The 19,395-nt window shown below is 52.6% G+C and overlaps 8 protein-coding genes across 8 annotated transcripts; 4 read left to right on the top strand and 4 right to left on the bottom strand.

Moving 5' to 3' along the window:
• Positions 1-150: 150 nt before the first annotated feature.
• Positions 151-2,881, bottom strand: IAQ61_002686 (uncharacterized protein). The gene is made up of 4 exons (XM_003843549.2): positions 2,842-2,881; positions 2,631-2,762; positions 2,118-2,548; positions 151-2,063 (listed from the first exon to the last, which is right to left on the bottom strand). Exons 2-4 carry the CDS (start codon positions 2,712-2,714, stop codon positions 1,091-1,093), a joined length of 1,488 nt encoding a protein of 495 aa, XP_003843597.1. The 5' UTR covers positions 2,715-2,762; positions 2,842-2,881; the 3' UTR covers positions 151-1,090.
• Positions 2,882-5,458: 2,577 nt separating this feature from the next.
• On the bottom strand, positions 5,459-8,936 carry SIP5 (SNF1-interacting protein). Its single transcript, XM_003843552.2, has 2 exons — positions 8,432-8,936; positions 5,459-8,373 (listed from the first exon to the last, which is right to left on the bottom strand). Exons 1-2 carry the CDS (start codon positions 8,837-8,839, stop codon positions 6,211-6,213), a joined length of 2,571 nt encoding a protein of 856 aa, XP_003843600.1. The 5' UTR covers positions 8,840-8,936; the 3' UTR covers positions 5,459-6,210.
• A 1,984-nt stretch (positions 8,937-10,920) lies between these two features.
• Positions 10,921-12,406, bottom strand: IAQ61_002684 (uncharacterized protein; the record flags this gene model as incomplete). Its single annotated transcript, XM_003843554.2, has 4 exons — positions 10,921-11,045; positions 11,108-11,939; positions 11,990-12,046; positions 12,094-12,406. Coding segments are annotated over 4 exons (1,290 nt in total), but the record flags the coding sequence as incomplete, so codon positions are not given.
• Positions 12,407-12,624: 218 nt separating this feature from the next.
• On the top strand, positions 12,625-13,288 carry IAQ61_002683 (uncharacterized protein; the record flags this gene model as incomplete). Its single annotated transcript, XM_066095656.1, has 4 exons — positions 12,625-12,671; positions 12,734-12,758; positions 12,937-12,980; positions 13,036-13,288. 4 exons carry the CDS (start codon positions 12,625-12,627, stop codon positions 13,286-13,288), a joined length of 369 nt encoding a protein of 122 aa, XP_065954492.1.
• Positions 13,289-13,300: 12 nt separating this feature from the next.
• Positions 13,301-14,224, top strand: IAQ61_002682 (uncharacterized protein; the record flags this gene model as incomplete). The annotated part of the gene is made up of 1 exon (XM_066095655.1): positions 13,301-14,224. One exon carries the CDS (start codon positions 13,301-13,303, stop codon positions 14,222-14,224), a length of 924 nt encoding a protein of 307 aa, XP_065954491.1.
• Positions 14,225-14,763: 539 nt separating this feature from the next.
• Positions 14,764-15,635, top strand: IAQ61_002681 (uncharacterized protein; the record flags this gene model as incomplete). Its single annotated transcript, XM_003843555.2, has 2 exons — positions 14,764-14,868; positions 14,931-15,635. 2 exons carry the CDS (start codon positions 14,764-14,766, stop codon positions 15,633-15,635), a joined length of 810 nt encoding a protein of 269 aa, XP_003843603.2.
• A 1,030-nt stretch (positions 15,636-16,665) lies between these two features.
• Positions 16,666-16,917, top strand: IAQ61_002680 (uncharacterized protein; the record flags this gene model as incomplete). Its single annotated transcript, XM_003843556.1, has 1 exon — positions 16,666-16,917. The coding sequence occupies one exon, from the start codon at positions 16,666-16,668 to the stop codon at positions 16,915-16,917; it is 252 nt and encodes an 83-aa protein (XP_003843604.1).
• A 935-nt stretch (positions 16,918-17,852) lies between these two features.
• On the bottom strand, positions 17,853-18,829 carry IAQ61_002679 (uncharacterized protein; the record flags this gene model as incomplete). The annotated part of the gene is made up of 2 exons (XM_003843557.1): positions 17,853-18,511; positions 18,589-18,829. 2 exons carry the CDS (start codon positions 18,827-18,829, stop codon positions 17,853-17,855), a joined length of 900 nt encoding a protein of 299 aa, XP_003843605.1.
• Between the last annotated feature and the right edge of the window lie 566 nt (positions 18,830-19,395).

Below are 19,395 nucleotides of genomic sequence, written 5' to 3'. Positions count from 1 at the left end.
CACATGACGTGCGGACCCCTGCCGTCAATCCGTTCTAGCCAAGGCCATGCCGTCTTATCGATAACGCACTAGGCACCAGAGACAAGACAACAAAATGCTGCATCCTCGAAGAAAAAAGTGTTGGCCCTGGGCATGTTCATCTCCAATTGACTCGACAGGAACTACTACATTTATCTACTACCTAGTAGAGTACGTGTGTATCCATGCCCTTGACTCCACCTGCACAGCTTGCAACCATACCCAGCAGTTGCCTCCACACAACTTGCAACCAATCCCCAAACCCATCTCCAAATGACGCAAATATCCCTCTCCCACCCTCCCTACTCTAGCTCCCCCCATTTCCAGCGCCACCCACACAATCGCCACCCCCCCCGGCCTTTTATCCCACCAACCCGTCTCGCCTATACCTACACATGAACAATCCAACATGGAACGATCCATCAGCCCCACGGTCACACAAGATCCCCTTCCGCTGCACACTCCCCTTATCCCCAATTAACCACCACCACCACCACCACCACCACCACCGCACCTGTGAACTGTCAGCAACTTGGTATAGTACAGCACCGTACCCAATCCACCTTGCGTTATAAATCTAGGTACATGTATATGGGTTAGTATCTAACAGTAAGTAAATAACATCTCGCACAGCGCAGAGATCGGCACACCGTCGATGCAGAGCATATGGCCAATCTATGTTTAGCATGGGGAAGCGAGGCTTTGTTTTTTTTAGGACTAGGCTGGCTCCACCATGTTATGGACAGCACAGTACCGATTCTGGTAGGTGAATGGGAACATGGATTGGGAACACCACATGCAGGGGCTACTGTTAGACAAATGGGAAGAAGGTCGATGGGTTGCGGTAGGTAATGGTTGGCAAGTGATGGGTATTGCTTATGGGATGGGGGAGATATTTTGTGGTGTGCTGCCTACCTACCTACCTAGATCAAGATGTAGAGTATCGCGAGAGGAGTTCTGCGATTAGTCATCTGATCCCCAAAAAATTGTCTAAAAACTCACATCCTCGAGTATCATGCATGTCATCAACGTTGTAATTTTTTTTCTTAACCTCTGGTGTCTGCATCTTCCCTCAGCTATCCCCACAGAGAGCAATACCCGCTACAACGCACCACCCCCAATCCCAACTCGTCGCACTCACCAGCGCATCCACATTCAACATGCCCACACCCGCCTCTGTCAACCGCCTCCACACCCCATCTCTCAGCCCAACGGGCCAGTCAGGCGTATCCCAGTACCTGCTCTTCAAGCCCTTTGCCTCTGCCGCTTGCACCTGCTGCCTGACCCTGTCGAGCTGGCTACCCGACATCCCACGGCCCCAGACACTGCCGACTGCGGCTTTGAGATTGGTGCTTGCGTAGAGGGAGTTTGTCGCGTTGTACTTGTCTTCTGAGAGGGAGAGGAGCGGGGCGTCGTAGAAGATGAATCGGTTTGTGGAGTTGGCCTGGACGAGATGGAAAGGCGCATCGCCGGTTCCGACAATGGTCAATGGTCCAGGGATGACATGTGTGCCATTGAAGTAGGTAAGCCAGTTGTTGTCGCGTAGCGGCTGGAGTTGGGAGAGTAGTACGGGCCAGATGGCCGAGCCATTTGATTTGAAGTCGATGAGCAGGACGGTCGACACATTTGGATCCCAGTCAAAGACACCCACTTCTTTCTCCAAAGCAGAGGCCGCAGAAACATTGCGATTCGTGAAGATGGTGGCCAAGGGATCCAAGTACAAGCTTCGCAACGTTCGCGCGCTGCTTGTAGACTTCCAGGAGTGGCCGACCAGTAGCTCCGAGTCGTCTGTCAGCCAGATGTCGGCTTCCACGCTGACGCAGCCAGCTGCGAGAGCCATGTAGAGTGGAACAGGGCGCCAGTAGTCATTGTGTGAGTGGCAGGTTTTGGGCACAATGTCGCGGCTGAAGTCGTCTCTCCACTTGTAGGTTAAGGCACCATTGGAGTCCGGCTCCTTCCATGTTTCCACGATGTGCTGCAGTCCACTCTGGCCCGAAGGAGGAGCCAGTCGTCGTAGTAGAGCTGTGACGAAGGTGATGTATACGCTAGCGGGTGTTAGCGTAGTCTCTCCGCGAAGATGTGAGTGTAGAGGCCCTTACATTCCAGCCATGACGCCGAATACTGTAAAAACGACAACCGTGATCACTGTCCATCGACAACAACGTCTCCTTCTTTCTCTTCGCTGTGATTCTGTTTCCCCTGTTCGCAATCGCAAGCCATACCAGCTGACTCTGTCTCGCCAGGACGGCGCTCCACTTCTGCGGTACCACTGTGGTCTCAGTCTTGCTTCCATCTCTTCCAAACTGATGACGCTTAATCCAGGACTTGAGACCGCACTCTCATCATCGTAGAACGTCTTCGAGCCTCCTATTCCACCAAGTCTCATTGGTGATACCGGCCGCACAGTGACAACCGTCTGCGCCTTGACGTGGTCGAATTTCTCCTCTGAGGACCCCATTGCCAACAATCCGGTCCAAGAAAGCGTGTAAATCTCAAAGGTGCAACGAAAGAAACTGAAATGCGGGGGATCCTTGATTCAAGAATCTCATAAAACACCAGACTACCAAAATGGTGGCTGATGTTCTCGACTCCGTTGCCGCAGTCGCACTAACCCAACGCGGTAGGAGCAGATAGTTTTCGTCTATTCCTCCGTGTTCTTGAGCGAGTTCCTCGGTGAGCAGGAGCGAGCAGCTCATCTTTGGAATAGCTTTATCTGTTGCCTGACTTGGAGGAGTTGTTGGCGGCTTGGAAGTTTGGGATTGACCTTCTCATGGCGATACTTGCAGCGCAACAGTCTGCAGGCAACACATGACAGTAACGTACCGCAAGGCGGCCTCGTAGCTTGGGTGCCGAGATGAAGTGCCTTGGCCGAGCTATTTACCATAATTGTTGACAACCTTTCGGTAGTTTGACTCTTGGGGTAGCACCAACAAAGAATGCATTCCACCGCGCTTCTCGAATTCGAGCCATGCCCTGCGGTCCAGCTGCGTGCGTATCGAAGAAGAATAGTCAAGGGAAAACCAAGACGCTCCGTCTCACATGATAGGCCAGGCAAACACAGGGTAAGCACGACAAGTCGAATAAGCATACCGCCGAGGCGTCTTGTTACAACCTGTGAGATGGAAACGTGCTACAAGCCGGTCCGCATCCGGGGTGCACCCCAGATTCCCCAGCCATGGTGGGAAACATGTAGCAAGAATGGGCTCCAGTTCGCTTTGGGGTTGGTCTGGTGCATCGAGTTTAGCGGGTGGCCTGGAGATCTATCTGGACTTCATTGCCAGCCGCGTGACAGCGGAGCTCGTGAATGTTTGCGAAAGCTGGCGTGTATTGCGCAGTTGATGGCCTTATCTGTATGGTGGAGAGTTTGCAGAAAAGGCTTCTTTCACGATGTTGACTCGTTGTGGGCGGCTGTCGTTTTCTGGCGGAAGAAGCTCAGGGAGGGTCCAGCGAACCCCAGCTTCTGCGGCGATGACACGGTGCAATAGTCATGATTCGCAAGCAACATGCGGGATCAGCATTGGATTGTTGAGAAGTCGAGAGGACAGTGGGCCAAGAGTGGTGAGTGGTTCGGGTGTAGTGTGGTAGTGAGCTTGAGGCGGGCTGGATGCACAGTCGGCACAGCTGATGGCAGTCAGGCCAGCACGTGGGGCGGTCCATCAACAGCGCTCTAGCTGTCCCTGGCCTTAGGCTCTGTGGGTCCCTCACACCGCAGCCAATTTCCAGTTGAAGAGGAAGCTCACTCACGATAGACCTGCCTGTTCACACAAGCCCTCCTGCTCGGGAGCCACCAAGTTTAATCAATCCAACACAGGCCAATCACATCGGGCTTATGGCGGCGGCTGACGCAACGCCGAACAGCAACACCTAATCCGCCGTATGGCAAAGGACACCTTGGAGAGACAGAGACAACCCCCCTCGAACCCTTTCCAGGATTGTCTTAATTGCGGTGAAGATGCCAACATGGCATCTTAGCCTTTGCAGCACATGTGCAGGGAGACTCCACTTGTCACATTTGATCCTCTTGTACATGAACGACAGCCAGGTACAGAGATCTCTTCTTATCTTCATTTCTGCAATTCCACTCTTTCGCTCCTTCAAAGCGCATCTCTCTTCTCGTTTCTCTCGCCCGTGCTGCCTTATCCACAACCTCAACCACCATACCCACACATACACACGCACATAAAGAAGAAGAAAAAACACACACGTAAACCACTATCCCTCCCATCTCGCATATCCAAGAACTTCTCCATCTCCATCTCCATCTCCCCAACCCTTCATGAACCCTCGAGTCCAAGCCCGTCCCCCTCAAAACCCAGGAGTCCAACAGTCCAACCCCACAATGTCCAAACCAACCACCCTCCGCCTCCTCCTAACCCTCCTCCTCCTAATCCAATCCCTCTGCTGGTCCCTCACCCTCCTCCACCTCCTCCACCCCTCCAAACTACGCACCCTCCAAGCCAACACCGCCAACCTCCTCGCCCACCACGCCGCCGCCGTGCGCACGGCGACTCGCATGTTGGCTCCCTTGGTGTCGCACCGTGCGACTGCTTTGTTGTCATATACGCAGATTTATGAGATGTGGGATGGGTTGGTGGCGTGAGTTGGAGGAGGAGGGGGGGAGGGATGGTGGAGTTGGGGTCTGGGTGGATGGGTGGATGGGAAGGGGGTCGCGAGGATTGCCCCGATTTATCATACCGTATCGTACCATGCCATACCACACCACACCACACACCACAAGCCACCATCCTCGCTATACACCACAGGCCACCATCCTCGCTATACACCACACACGACCAACCACGCCACATCCTACCCCCACCATCCTCCCCACAAATCAACGACGTAACGACTTGCACGACCCAACCCACACAACCGGAGTTTCAGCGCCCTCGTCCCCCAGCTTTTCCACTACATTTACATTCACCATTTCCCATTTCCCATCTTGCACATCACATTTCCATTTCCATCCTCCCTTGGCACACAACGGGGCAGTTCTTTTGCACCTTCACAGCCCCCTTTCACACTTACATTCTCCCTCCCCACACAACAGGGCAGCAAGCAGCAAGGAAAGCAAGGGGAGGAGGAGGAGGAGGGGGAGGGGGATGTTCATGTAGTATAAACCACGCGCAAAACAAAAGGGCGCATTATCGGGATATTATTTGTGCAACTTGCAAGGGGCTGGATTTGATTGATTATGCTGGTTTGCTTGCTAGTTTACTTTCTTGCTTTATTTTGTGGTCCTTTTGTGTTGGGTGGAGGAAAGTGTGGAATGATGCGCACTGCCCGCTTCTTACCTAAAATAACTATAATTGCTAGCAAAGCATCAATCATCATCACCATCATAAACTCACCCAACAAAATCCAGACTCAACTATACAAAAATTTTCTCATCTTCACATCTTTAGTAGGATATATCCTTGGAGAATAAATAGATGCATGCCAAAAGGGGGTTGATTTGTGTCGCTAGGCACACAGACATGTATATGAGTATTGCAAGCTACTCGAGTAAGTGATTTCCGCCTACCCGCCATACCCGCCAAACACAAAATGAAGAAGTACAAAAAAAAAAGAAAAAAAAAGACAGGCGCAATGCAGTGTGCAAAGCAAAATGCACCAGCCAACTCTCAATCTTGCAACGAGAAACCATGAAAAAGTACAAAACCAAAAAAAAAGAAGAGGAAAAATAAAACTATACCCCAAACAAAAACAATCCCGACCCCATTCTAAAAACCCACCGTCCATCCATCCCACTTGGTCCTCCCAGGCCCCCAATTCCAAAATCGCCAAATCGCCAAATCCCAAATCCCATCCTCACACACAGTTCCCCCAAACCCCTCCTTCAAAAGAAAAGAAAAAGAAACGACGCGCATATGCACTACCCAAGAACCCAAACCATCCAGATCCAGACAAGGGGAGAGAGGTATTGGAAAACTTGAAAAAAGAATAGCGATTGATGCTAAGATGCCAAGAAAAGAGAAGAACCACCGACAAGGAAATACGCCATGCGCTTGCGGGCGCCCAGTGTGAACGCCTGATGAGATGCAAATGAAGCAGAAAAAAAAAGAAAGACTGAGTGAAGTGAGTGAGCGAGTGAAAAAATGCGGGGTGTGGGTGTGGGTAATATGGTTAAAATTGGAGGAAACGCGATAAGACTACCGTGGAAGTATAGGGCGAGAGGCGGGAAGATGGTCATTAGGTGGCCTCCTGGCTCAGTGTATTCACACTTAGCTCTCCAATATGTTTCTGGTCACTGTGGTGCGAATGGTCGTCAGTGACCAAATGCACGTGAGGAGCGGGGCTGATGTCGGCGCCGTCCTCGTGGTGAAGTCGAGAATGTGATTGGGGTTGTGGTTGTGGTTGTGATTCAGGGATTTGAGCTGCTGCCTCCTCAGGCCTAAGTGTCATCAAACTTTCTCCAAGGGGTTCTCGGATCGTGGGATCCAGGTTCAAGGTGAGCTCGGGAGCTTTGCCACTTAGGCGCGTCGGCTGATTCTCCGCCACATCTTCAATGTACTGCGGCTCTGCATCCTTTGTCTTGTCCTCTGGACTGATGGCCTCGGCAAGGCTCTTGAAATTGAACATGGGCTCCGTTCCAGGGGTGTCATTTTGCGTCGGCTCGCCCTGACTCAGGCTCAACCCTGAAGTGTTTGGGCTGTGGCCATATGACGAACCAGGGGCAAGGTTATTGCTGTCATTGCGTAATGAATTTTGAAAAGATTCTGCAAAAGACGAGGCAGACGATGATCCCTCGGAAAGGTTGCGGAGTGCAGATCGATGTGAGGGAAGCTCGGTACTGCGAGGGTCGAAGGCCGCAGACTGGCCTGTACCAGACGCCTCTCGATGGAAATGAGCGCGACTATCTTCTAGATGTCTCTGAGCACTATCCGCTGATTGTGATGTGTTGGCAGATCCGCCAGATCGATCAATCTCTTTCCCTTTGCCACCGGCCGACGAACTACCAGCACCGCCCTCCTCCAGTCCATCAACATCAATGGGATGGAAGCCACTCTCAATATGGCGCTGAGCCCTTGCGAATTTTCGATTTTCCTTTGCCTTCTTCTTTCCCTCCTTTTTCGCCTCCTTGGCTGCTTCCTTCTCATCTCGTCGTTTGCGATCTTCCTCGGCCGCTAGACTCAGACGAATGGCTTCCATCATCATGAGCTCTTCGAGATCTTCGATTCTGTTGCCTCGCCGTGAACTAAGACGTGCGGGAAAGAGGTCACCCATGCTTTCTGTGGCGCGTCCCGAAGACGCTTCACCCTCGCGTCGTGGTGTTCCTACGCCACTGCTACCGGCACTGTCGGTACCGAACATTCGCCTCCTTCGGCCGATAGCGAAGCGACTTTCTTGCTGTTGCGCACTGCCCATCATGTAGGCGGCATTGTGAAGCGCTGTGGCTGCAGCAGCTCTTCTCAACGCATGGGCTCTCGCATCGGCAAGTTTCTTCGCCCAATCGGGTCGGACCATGTCGGTAGTCACAACCGCCTTGTCGTTGACCGCGAGTGATGTCGCTCTCCTCCGCCCCGTCGGCGCACTATTCGGAGAATTGAGTGACGTTGTCGAGGACATGGCTGAGGTGGGGCTGCTCAAGGGACCTTGACCTTGAAAACTGTACACAAGTCCGCGCCTAAATGGTGGTGCTTCATATGTGACGCCAAACTCTGGCATTTTGCAGAACGGGCACGTTGCCGGTTCTGAGACCAGATTGATTTCTTCCTCGGGCTCGGCCGGTGTAGCTTCCGCGTCTCCATGATGCTCTGGCGTGTGTGGATCAGGCCTTTTTATTTGTACGAAGCATTCCGAGCATATCGACTGATCGCAGCAACGAGTCTTATTCAGATGTGGAGGGTAGAACATGAAGCAGATGGGACACTCGGCAGCATTCTTGTATAAGAAGGCCTCGACCCGTTGGCCATTAACGTAGGGGTCTTGCGGAAGCTTCATCTCCTGGGGGCCCACCTCTGTCTGCGAGGCATTGCGCGAACCGGTGGCAAGCGAAGCCAGCGTTTTGGCACGACCGCGAAAGGTCCCGCCGGAATTCGAGTTTGGAGATATCGGGGATATTGGCGAGGGCAGCGAGAAAGTGGGATTTGATGGTGAGAGGTTGGATCGGTCCGAGTTTTGGGACATGGAACGCGAGCCCATTGGGACTGTGAGGCTATTCAAGTTGGACTCTGAGCCGCGAGGATTCCACACTGGGCTGAGGTGGTTGGCCGGCCGTGGGGGCTCCTCTGGGGGAATTTCATCGGCAGCGGGTAGTGGCAACCCCTTGACTACGGCCACCAATTGATGTTCGGTCCATGTGTCTTCGTGGTCGTCGAGCCCCTTCCAGAAGGGAGCCAGGCGGCGTTCAATCTATAGTAGTCTGTGTGAGCATGATCCTGCTATGCCGAAAATCTTCGGGCGCACATACCTGCAGTTGCCGCACCGTTGGCTTGCTGAAGTCTTCTGGCCCCGTGTATACGCCGAGGGTGACGAGAAAGCCTCCATCAACACCCTCTTCCCGCAAGCTCTTCTCGCGCTCCTGTGCCCGTATGATGCGCTCCTTCTCTAGCTTACGGGCTTCTCGCTCGGCCTTGGTCTCCCTGCGAGGCTCGAGGGCGGGGTCGCGCTCCGCAGTCTCTACGCTCCGAATGCCAAGGAAGGAGAGGTCCGGTCTGCTCCCTCTGCCATTGCGGGAACTGTATATGCCACTTCCCGTTCTCTCGTGAGATGAGCCGGCGGGCCCGGCAGTCGTGGGTGAGGTGGCGAGGCCGGAACTGGAGCGGCGTGCATGGCCTCTGGCAGCCGGCAGTGCCTCCTTCCCCTGGCTGTTGCCCATGATATTGAGGGAAAAGATAGAGAGCGAGAGAGAAAGGATCGAGATGTGCGGATGAGAAGCGGGCAGCGGATGGCGCCGGGGGGGGGGGGGCTGTGAGGCGGGTGGTGAGCGATGCGTGGTTAGATGATGGTAATGTCGAGGCCGTAATGCGGATGGGGGCGGGTGGCGGGGACCGCTGTGTCGTTGTGGCAATGATAGCGAGCGGATGGTGGAATGGTGGGTGGTGGTGTGGTGGTGAGGTGGTAGTGGTGGTGTTGGCGATGTTATCGTGGGCGGAGATGCGCAGTGTCACAAGGACATGGACGATATGCAACGGAACCTTTGCCGGCGGTGATGGCCCACTCAGCCCTCTCTCTCCCTGTTGGCCGTCTTCAGGTGACGCGGCCAGATGTAGTAGGAAGAAGATTAGGAGGAGGGGGAGGGGGAGGGGGAGGGGGAGGAGGAGGAGTAGTAGTAGTAGTAGTAGTAGTAGAAGAAGAAGAAGAAGAAGAAGAAGGAAGTCGCAATCGACCAGAGGCGCGCATGAGCATCTGCAGCAAAGATGGTTTTCCAAAAACCGCCCACAGCACTGCAGAGTGGGACAAGGCAACTGCGTGTTTGAAGAAAGAGGCAAAAGAGTGCAAGAGGGCCAGCAGACTAGAGTAAGACTAGGTAGAGTAGAGTTACTATGTACCTAGCTCGCTGGACAGTGGGAGCGGACGGGCAGCAGGGCAGCAGGGCAGCAGGGCGGCAGGGTAGCAGGGCGGCAGCGAAACCTGAATGATGTCGTTGCTTGGCAGAACCAGGTACTGAGCGGGCGGGCGTTGGCCGTGGGCAGGCGGGCAAACGAAGGTTCTTCCAAGGAGAGAGCTGTGTAGGGTAGGGCCGATTGTCCGGGCGGGGCAGGGAGTGATGGATTGTCGGCACACAACCGTGGTGAGGGAGACGGCCTCACATGTCAGCGGTGCCCTTCTTCAAATGGGGGTAGCTAGAGTACAAACAGCAAAGAGAGAGGAATATCAACAATCAGCAATCAACAATCAACAGCAGCTCGCCAGCTGAGCCATGACTGCCCTGCCAATGTGCTGGCTGGACGGTCAAACACAGACTACTTTCCTTCCAAGACAAACAGGCCTGGGAGGCGGCGGCAACCTTTGTTGTCGGGTGGTGCAGCCGCCGGGCGCGCTTAGAGAGGCAACTGCTACGGTACCGGTACTAGTTGTCTCGGCTAGTTTGAGGATCACGTTACTTGTCTTGTGCCATCAAAATAGCCAGCATGTAGCAGTGGCAAATCACATGATACTCAAACTACCCGAGCGCATGAGTAGCCTACCAGGGCTTGTCTTGCTTGGCGTGTGCATGTGGTGGTTCTCGGTGTATGCAGGACTCTAGCAATGCAATGCTGTGTGTAGAGTAGTACTGGGTGTATATCTGTATAGATCCTACATCTACCCACTCCAGCAGCAGAGGAGACTGTAATGGGGGAGTAGAGTACTGCGATAGATAGTAGGTAGGTAGACAACAGGTAGGTACCTAAGCGACCAAGACATCAGCATACAAGGCCTGATTTCAACACACAGCGCCCCCTCGACACCTGCAATCGGGCTGCATTGGCCTGGCCAAACAGGTCGTACCTAGTTAGACCTAGAGTAGTATTCATCTGCACCTCTCGAGCCAGACAGACTACTGGACGGGCGATGCTGGTCTGGGGCTGGCATAGTTGGGTAGGCATGGTACGTAACCACGGTGCGCAATTGTCCAAGACCCAAAGCCTGGGTGACACGCGTGTCTGTCCCCCGCGCGGGGCGGGCTGCAATGGGCGCACACCTAGTAGTCGCAATAGAGTAGCACGAGAGCACACCCAACTGTGCATGTGGTACCTAGGCAAGTACTACTATGAGTAGGCAGGTGTAGAGTACCAGGTAGCATTGCCCTACTACGATGCCCAACTCCTCCCCTTCCCTTCCCTTCCCTTCCCTTCCCCTGAGAGCGAGACAACAACGCCCAATGGCAACAACAAATCTCGGGCCCAACAGATGGTCTTCATCCCAACAACACACCCGACACCCCCCCCTATGTACGCCCACCACATAACCTAGCTTACTTGCTACCCTACATATATATGGCCGTAGCTATCTTTCACATCGTACCAAACGTCCAGTCGGCACTCCAGTGGTATTCCTGCCCCGGCCCGAAGATTTGCTTCTCCAGCCGACCCCACTCTGGACTGTTCAACATCGTTAGCCCGAGCTTCAACATCACGTCATCCTCATCCATTCGTCCACTCACTGATTGATCCCATCCACATAGTCATGCGCCTCGATGGCGATGCAGCCGTCGCGAGGAATCTTGCGGTCCTGTCCCGCCACACCCTGCGTGCTCTTGAAATCCGTCTTGCCGTCATTCCAATTGCACGTGTACAGCACAACAGCGTCCTGGTTGGTCGTCAATTCTGCCTGGATCCCACTCCACCGACTGCTCAGCGTCAGCACAGTTGCGCTCTTGTCTCGGTTTTCATTAAACGCCCAGGCCCCGTTGTAACCATGGCATCCTGCGCCGCAGTGATTCTCAAACTCCGCCCGATCTGATGCAAAGCCAAGTGCACGAGGGGTAGACGCAAAGTCGCTCATGTCTCCTGGAGCAACATCTGCAATGACGCCTGTGGGGAGTGCATTGGCATCAGCTTCCAACACGCGTTTGGCCTCGGGCATGTACAAAGTATGGTTCCATATCGTTCGATTCTCGGGATTCGCAAACGCATCCAGCTGGAAGTACGTGTGCTGGGTGAGCATGATGGGCGTCTTGTGCTCAGGGGACATGGCATCCATGACAATACTCCACTTGTTCTTCGAGACAGAGTACGTGACGCTCGCCAGCACACGTCCCGGCATTCCAGTCGAGTTTGACGGGTCGTCGATTCCAAACGTAATCGAGCTGTTGGTCGAGTTCTTGACTTCCCAGGTTCGGTAAGACCAATTGTTCGTACCGCCATGGAGCGTGTTGGGTCCGTCGTTCAGCGGAGTGTGGTAGGTAACGTTATCAATCTTGAACTGTCCTTTTCCGATGCGGTTGACGTAGCGACCAGGGATCGCATTGTATACTGGATGCCCAGGATCGACCGCTAGAACATGTCAGACTTGTCCCTGCCGTCATCTTGACTCTTCCACATACGGTAGTAAGACGTGTTGTCATAGCCTAGGACGATGTCGCGCTCAATGCCATTCTTGTCTAGTGTGCGTTAGTCACTTGAAGCAGATTCAACATGTCGGTCGCACCTTTCACAAAGAGATTGGTGAGCGTTGCGCCATACGGGATAAACTGCGCCTTGATCCCTTCGGCCTCCAGTGTATACCGGCCATCTGCATCGGGACGTAAAGGCTCTGATTGGGCCATCACAACGCTCTGTGTAGCATAGAGCGCGAGAATGCTCGTGAAGAACAGCATGGAGGGGAGATTCAACTGGTCTGCTTCTTGGTAATGGTGGTGAACCGGTCGATAGAGACGGGCCCCAGACCAGAAGAGACAACGGCATTTATTGTAAATGCCTTCACGAGCACGCCCCCGCTCGAAATGTGCCCGTCTCAATTCCTGGCAGAAGTTTCATATTTGGTCTGCCTGTCCCATGGATGCAGCCAGGATTAGCCGGCATCTCGGCCATCTAAAGCAATCTGCCTGCCATTTTACCCCGGAGAATATAGAGCGACACGCTGCATCACTGAGGGGCCACTCTGGCTTGATCGGAAGAATCAAGTGCGTTTTATATTCAGGAGGAACTCGACTGGAGAAATGACATGAACATCTGAGCAATGATCGACTGTGGCGTTGTGAGAAGACGTGGATGTGGTCAGTCGGGGTAAGGCGTGGGGTAAAGCCATCTGGTCAAGCCGGTTGTTCCTTCCTGAACCACATTCATAGGACTGACATCGCACCTGCCACCCACGTACGGAGGATTTCCTCTCTCGGGGCTGCCTGTCATGGAAAATCACGAGCGCTTAAACTGGTTCCCATGTGGCTTCTCCGCCATCACTCCTTGGCCTTTTGTCCCTATTTACACCGCAATACCCTATATCCTACGCCACTTCGATATCGAGCCCTAGGCAAACACTTCTTCCACATAGTGCGGCGCTTCCAAGCACTGTAATGGGAGTTATCGAATTTCTCTGTGACAGCCGGTTCCACCGCACCTTCGTTCTTCCACCGAATCCTAATAACGACAGGCTCAAGTCCTATCGGACCTCTTATGCCGACTTTGGCGATGTTGAAAGTAACGCAGTGATCCTGTTCTGTGGAGCGCTCATGGGCACACGGTTCTGCTACTCACCTCTCGACCAACTTGCCAAAGCATACAACGTCCGCATTCTACATCCAGATCGGCCAGGAATAGGCGGTAGCGATTCGGTCGAGCTTGACAAGCGCATACAGATATGGCTTGGCAGGTTCCACTGCACCGACTGCGCGCTTCAAGACTAACATGTACTAGAAATGGTCCCTCAACTACTAAAACACCTCAAAGTCTCTCACGTGTCACTCGCAAGCCATAGCGGAGGTGACATCTACCTCATCAACACAGTCCTCACGTACCCGAATCTGCTACATCCTATCAATCCTTACCTATGCTTCTTTGCCCCCTGGGTCCATCCTGCACACTCAAAGCTCACACATCTTCGCGCGACTGAACTATTGCCTGCACCCATGATTGGAAAGTTTGCCTCAGTAGCCAGGTTCATTAGCGAGAATGTTGTTCCGTTGGTAGGGACCGGCGAAGGGTTTTTGCACAATGTCAAAGACACATTGCGTCGATCGAGTCATACTCCGGCTCCCGTCCCTCTGGCAGCCATGACGACGCGTACGCGTACGCCATCGAGATCATCACAGAGACCGTCACTCAACCTAAACGATCCCCATGTGGTGGATGAGCTGAGGAGGCAGATTACGAGCTTCGTCTTCGCCGAGTCTTCAGAGGGCATATCGGCAGATGCACGATTGTTCATGAAGAAACCTCGATCCGTCGCTTGGTGCTCACCAAGCCTTCTTTGGGACGATATAGACTACGCAGTTCTTCTGCTTTCGAAGATCATCAGCGAGGACGATCGGCTGATTGGCAGCAGTAGAGTGTGCATGATTGACACTTTTCATGCGCAAGAGGACAGCATGGTCGGCGAAAAGGGGAAGCAGTGGTTCGACGCATGCTGGGCTGCTACTCCTGGAGATAGAAACACCGCCCGCATACCAGTACCGGTAACGATTACACAAGGAGCTAGTGCCATATCATCCAAAAGCTACACATACAGGAGCATGACGGTTCCAGGCACGGAACACAACCTACTCATGGACCCATCCTTCGGTGCTAGCGAGCTATGGCTACAGAGAGTCCGAGAAGCATTCCCTATATTGACGAATGTTTGAGGGCCTATCCTCTTCCTCTCCACGCTTTCCGCTAATCAGTAACACGTGACACAGGTTGATGCCGGAGAGGACGCAACGTCGATTTCCGCCACGGGCTCAGAAGGCGAAGACAAGAGGAGAAGATTCCGATTCTTCATAGGTCGATTGGCGCATGTAACGCGTGGTGTGACAGCGCAAGGCCCTCCTCTTCCGCGATCAGGTCTTTCTCAGAGCTCCCTCCTAGTCAGCTCAAGGTCAGGCAGGGGTTGCTCGTCAGCTGAAGAGGAGATCTCGCTGTACTAGCTTCTGTGGGCGTTTGGGGACATGATGTGAAGTAGAACCAGCGCAAGCCGCGTTTCTCTCTAGAATGTAAAATCATTGTATAGTCATAGTATGTGAGTTATGAAGGCTTGTGCCTGGGACTGCCGGAAATATGCCAAGAATATCTCGGAAATAATGTTCGAGTCAACAGACTTGAAGCCGAAACGCCGACTGACGTCTTCCACGATTTACCCCACGCGACGGGATCTACCGGTACAACACAGTCCCAAGCGTCCAACATGGCCGATGAAATGCAAATCAGCCCTCAACGCGCAAAACAACTCGCAGAGAACATTGCGGGCATATCCTCACGCATCGATGCCGTGAGCAAAGGCGGCAAGCAAGTACATTAGATCCCAGTCCCCAACACCTACACGCATGCGCTTACACAGTTACCCACAACCAGGTCCGCCTCATCGCCGTATCCAAGCTCAAGCCCGCAAACGATATCCTCGCGCTCCACCAGCCCCCCAATCCCATACAAACCCACTTTGGCGAAAACTACGTCCAAGAACTCCTCGAAAAGGCCAAACTCCTACCCCGCTCCATCCAATGGCACATGATCGGCGGCCTCCAATCCAACAAATGCAAGGCCCTCGCCGAGCAAATCCCCAACCTCTGGTGCGTCAGCAGCGTCGACACGGAGAAGAAAGCCAACGAGCTTGAAAAAGGGCGCAAAGCCCTGCTAGACCACGACCCGAGCGCACCCAAACTCCGCATCAAAATCCAAGTCAACACCTCTGGCGAAGCCTCCAAGTCCGGCGTCGAACCCGCTCACACACTCGCCCTCTGCACACACGTCCTCGAGCACTGTCCCCATCTCCAGCTCTCGGGCCTCATGACGATTGGTGCTATCGCGCGCAGCAAGGCCACCACGCCTGAGACGGAAAATGAGGATTTCGTTGCGCTGAGGGAGACGCGGAATCGGGTGGCAGAGGCGCTGGGGTGGGAGCAGGACAGGCTGGAGTTGAGTATGGGTATGAGTGCGGATTTTGAGGGCGCGATTCGGCATGGGAGTGATGAGGTGCGTGTTGGGAGTCAGATTTTTGGCGAGAGGCCGCCCAAGAAGGATGCCGTTGTTCAGGAGCAGGGTGGGGGGGAGAAGAGTTAGTGTGGGAGCGGATGGGAGAGGGGATGAAAGATGTATGTTTATTTTGTTGTACACATGATATGCAACATACATGCTCAAATTCTTCGTTTCAAGAACAAACCCTGCTTTGGTTGACTAACTCGTTCTTACTTTTCACTGCTCCCTTCCCTCTGCTTTCTTTTCCGAGAATATGGCATGTCGTATGTCGCATATCCCACCTCTACAATCTACAATCTCCATCCCCAACATCATCATGCCCAACATCATCTCACTCATCATCTCCATCTTCCTCTCCCTTCAACACCCAACAAACCGTCTAGAAAACACGACTCAATTTCTCCAACGCACTCGCGCCCGCAAACGCAGTTCTTGCAAAGAGCTTTTTCACAACGCGCTTTGACTGGCTCTATGTGTTTTGTGATGAACCGATGCTTAGGGGTGCTTGAGATTTACTGATTTTGAACATGGTGGATTTTTGGATTTCTGGGGAGAGAGAAGGGGAGGGGGGAGGGAGAGGGAGAGAAAAGGTAAAGTGGTAGACATGAACATGCGCATACAACACCTCTCCAGATTCCCTTTCCCCAGACACTGAGATGTTAGAACTGCAGAGCGAGTTTGGGGTCTCTGGGTGGTTAGGTGCACATGGCGTCATTTTCTTCACTCATACACTGAGTGGGAACCCCCCTGGTATCGCATGTGAAGGTGGTTTTTATAGATACGTATTTAGTACTATTGTTTGTGTGAGGTGGAGGGGAGGTGCGTCGATGTAAGTGTACTGGCTACTTGTGTAGAGAGGAAAGGCTTGATTGTTGGATTGGTTGGAATGTTTCTTAGCTCTTAGCTGCGTCGTTTGTGGGTTTTGGGATTTTTGGTTCTGACTTCGGCCACTGTTCGGGCGATGGTGTGGTGAGTGGTGGATGGGTGGTAGGTGAGATATGACCTATTAACCAAGATAATCTGTTAAACTACTTACTCCATCCCCTCAACCTTACGATCCACCCTCAATAACAAAAACCACAGAGCCCCCAACACCAAACTTTACAAACCCACCATGCGTCTCCCGACCACCACCACCTTCCCCATTCTCTTCCTTATTTCCCTCCTCCTACTCACCCCACCCACCCTCGCCAAATCCGACACCTCACCCAACTGCGGAGCCAGGGGAAAGTGCACCATCGCGGGTGAGCTCCGCTGCGAGCAAAACGAAGACGGTCGCTGGATCTCCCGCTGCGATGGGGTCTGCCGCGTTTTCCTCAAGTTTAGCAACGACTGCAATATCGGTGCTCAAGGAATAGGAGCTTAGTTCATGGTGCGCTGGGAACGGCACTGCGTGTGCGGGAGGTGAGTTTTGGTTGCGCACGCTTGGGGTGGGTGGGCTAATATGGGGTGCTAGGTTAGGATTCAGGTCCTAAAATTATTGGGAATTTTGTCTTGAGATTGGTGAGTTTGGTGGGATATGTTGGTTTGGTCTTTGGCATCTGGCCTTTTGGGAATTGCGATATGAGGGATAGGGAGGTGATGATGGCGTAGTGGATCAATTTTTGCCGTGATGATCCATGGATGATTATTTGCAATGCTTTCTCATGTCGCTATGTGAATTTTGAGTTGATTTGCTATTGTCATGTCATGGGATTGCATCTGCCTCGACTGAGTACAGCACAACCTCTTCGCAGGCCCAGTTGTCTTTGTTCAAGCCGAGATCTATATGTTTTGGTTTTCAGAACCAATTCTCCCTATTTCCAATAACAAGATTGATGTGCTGAACAATATGCTATCTCATCACAACCACTGCGTGATATTCCGCAGGTGGAGTCATTGTTCGCCAATCCCTCGCTTTATAATCTTATATTAGACCAAGAATCGCATTTCACAACATATATGAGTTAGAGTGAATATAAACCAGCGATTTGGTGCTTGTCTGAACAATTGAATTTTTGCACGTCTGAGGTATCGATCAAGTTCTACATTGAAATTAAGTCTTGGTTTCAGGCTCTAGAAAGGATTCGTTTGCGAGTAACTCAAATCGGAACCATGCTTGAACAATGGCATCACTGTCGTTACTTGGAATGAAAAGGTAGGGGCCAAGTCCTGATCGACAATCGGCAACCCAGCCCATGATCACCAAGGATGCGCAGAGATGGAGTGTGACGTAAAATTCAATAAAGCAGTCTAAGAGATCGGCTCTGTGAACGTGCGAGATATAACACATGTATGATACGATGCATTCAGTGCACTCGATCAGATGAAACTAGCAACCCAAACATCCATGACCTTGACTTCTTTCCGACCTCCTTGCACACCGTCCAAGCTTGCCTCACACGCATCCCGTAATGCAAGAACCACTCCCCGCTCCCTCTCATCACCCACTTGTTCCTCCACTTCCTTTTCAAAAGAGGAAGCAAGACAAGCAGAGACTTCCCACTGGCCGTCCAACAACCCCTCTTCCCCCTGGACGCGAACCTCATTCTCCAGCTGCCATCCGGCGGCCAGAGCCAGCTCTGTAAGCCGTTTCGGTCCCAGCACCGTGCGGACGTTTGAGATGCTTTCGGATTTACGGCACTCCAGTGCTGCCTGGGTGAGCGCAGCTAGTACGTGAGGCTGGGCAGAGGGATGCGTGGCTACCAATGACCACTCAGCAAGGTGGAGACGTTTGCTGTGCTGCTTGAGGGCACGGAAGGTAGAAAGGATAAGCGAGGGTGAGGAAAAGTACCATAAGCAGTGTGCGAGAACTGTTGCGTCAAACACTTTGCTGTCGCTATGGGACGGCAAGGAGGTGGTAGAAGGAGAGGGGAGTGAGGAGAGGTAGTCTATAGGAGTTTTTTGGACCCAAGTGATTTGACTGCCTAGCGGACCCTGCGAAATGTGATCCTGCGCTTGGCCCAGAGTATAGGGTGAACCTGTGAAAGCATCAGTCCGCTGCTTTCCGCCCGCATCACTAGAGCATATAGCGAGACAGACAAAAGAAAGTGCGTACCATAGTCCAATTCTGCTGGATCGACTGCCACCACCTTTCCCTGGTCACCCAAAGCACATGCAAGCGCAGTCGTACTGTCCCCTTGTCCGCATCCTAATTCCAGAACTTTAGAGCCTGTGGGGATTTTCCAATGCTGCAGGAGTTTCAGGCGGTGGAGGGTTTGGGAGTGTTGGATGCTAAAGTGGCTGGGGTCATGTAGAGAAAGACGCGCGATAGAAGCGGAGTCAAGTTTAGTTGACATATTGTGCTCGATGGCCGTCAAATATAAATCGATAAAGTATCTTTTGCGTGAATGGGCAACGGTTGAGAGAGAGGTTGTGCTGGGGTCGATAGCTTTATGCGCTTTGTTGTACACTTAAAAACTGGGATGAGATGAAAAGGCCGATGAATAAACGATGATGATCGCTGGGTTGTGAATATTGAAGAGAGCAGACTTATATACTGGTAGAGCTTCCTTTGGACCAGCGGGGATCTCCGCGCAGCTCTGCCATTTGAGCTACGATATGGCTCGTGTCAATCGGTTGCTCGACAGGGATCCTTCTGCAATAATAAAAACTGTCAAGACCAATTTTTGTGTTAGCGTCAACCTAGAAACTGAAAATGTAGCACTTTTCATAGCCGCTGAAGGAACGGATATGTATGGGAAGGTCCTTTCGGCTCAATTCAATGTGCTGGAAAAGCCTCATCACAAATCGGGCACGGAGGAGGGTAGTGCACTGAGACTAAAAGGCTACAAATAGTTGTAAAGATGATACACACACGCAATTGATCTATTCTGTATAAGAAATGAAATTGAAAGTCACATAG

Source organism: Plenodomus lingam (genome assembly GCF_022343315.1).
Source record: "Plenodomus lingam strain CAN1 chromosome Unknown contig_14, whole genome shotgun sequence".
Lineage (NCBI taxonomy): Eukaryota > Fungi > Ascomycota > Dothideomycetes > Pleosporales > Leptosphaeriaceae > Plenodomus > Plenodomus lingam.
The sequence above is the reverse complement of the archived record's forward strand: the minus strand, read 5'-3'. Positions and strand labels throughout refer to the sequence as shown.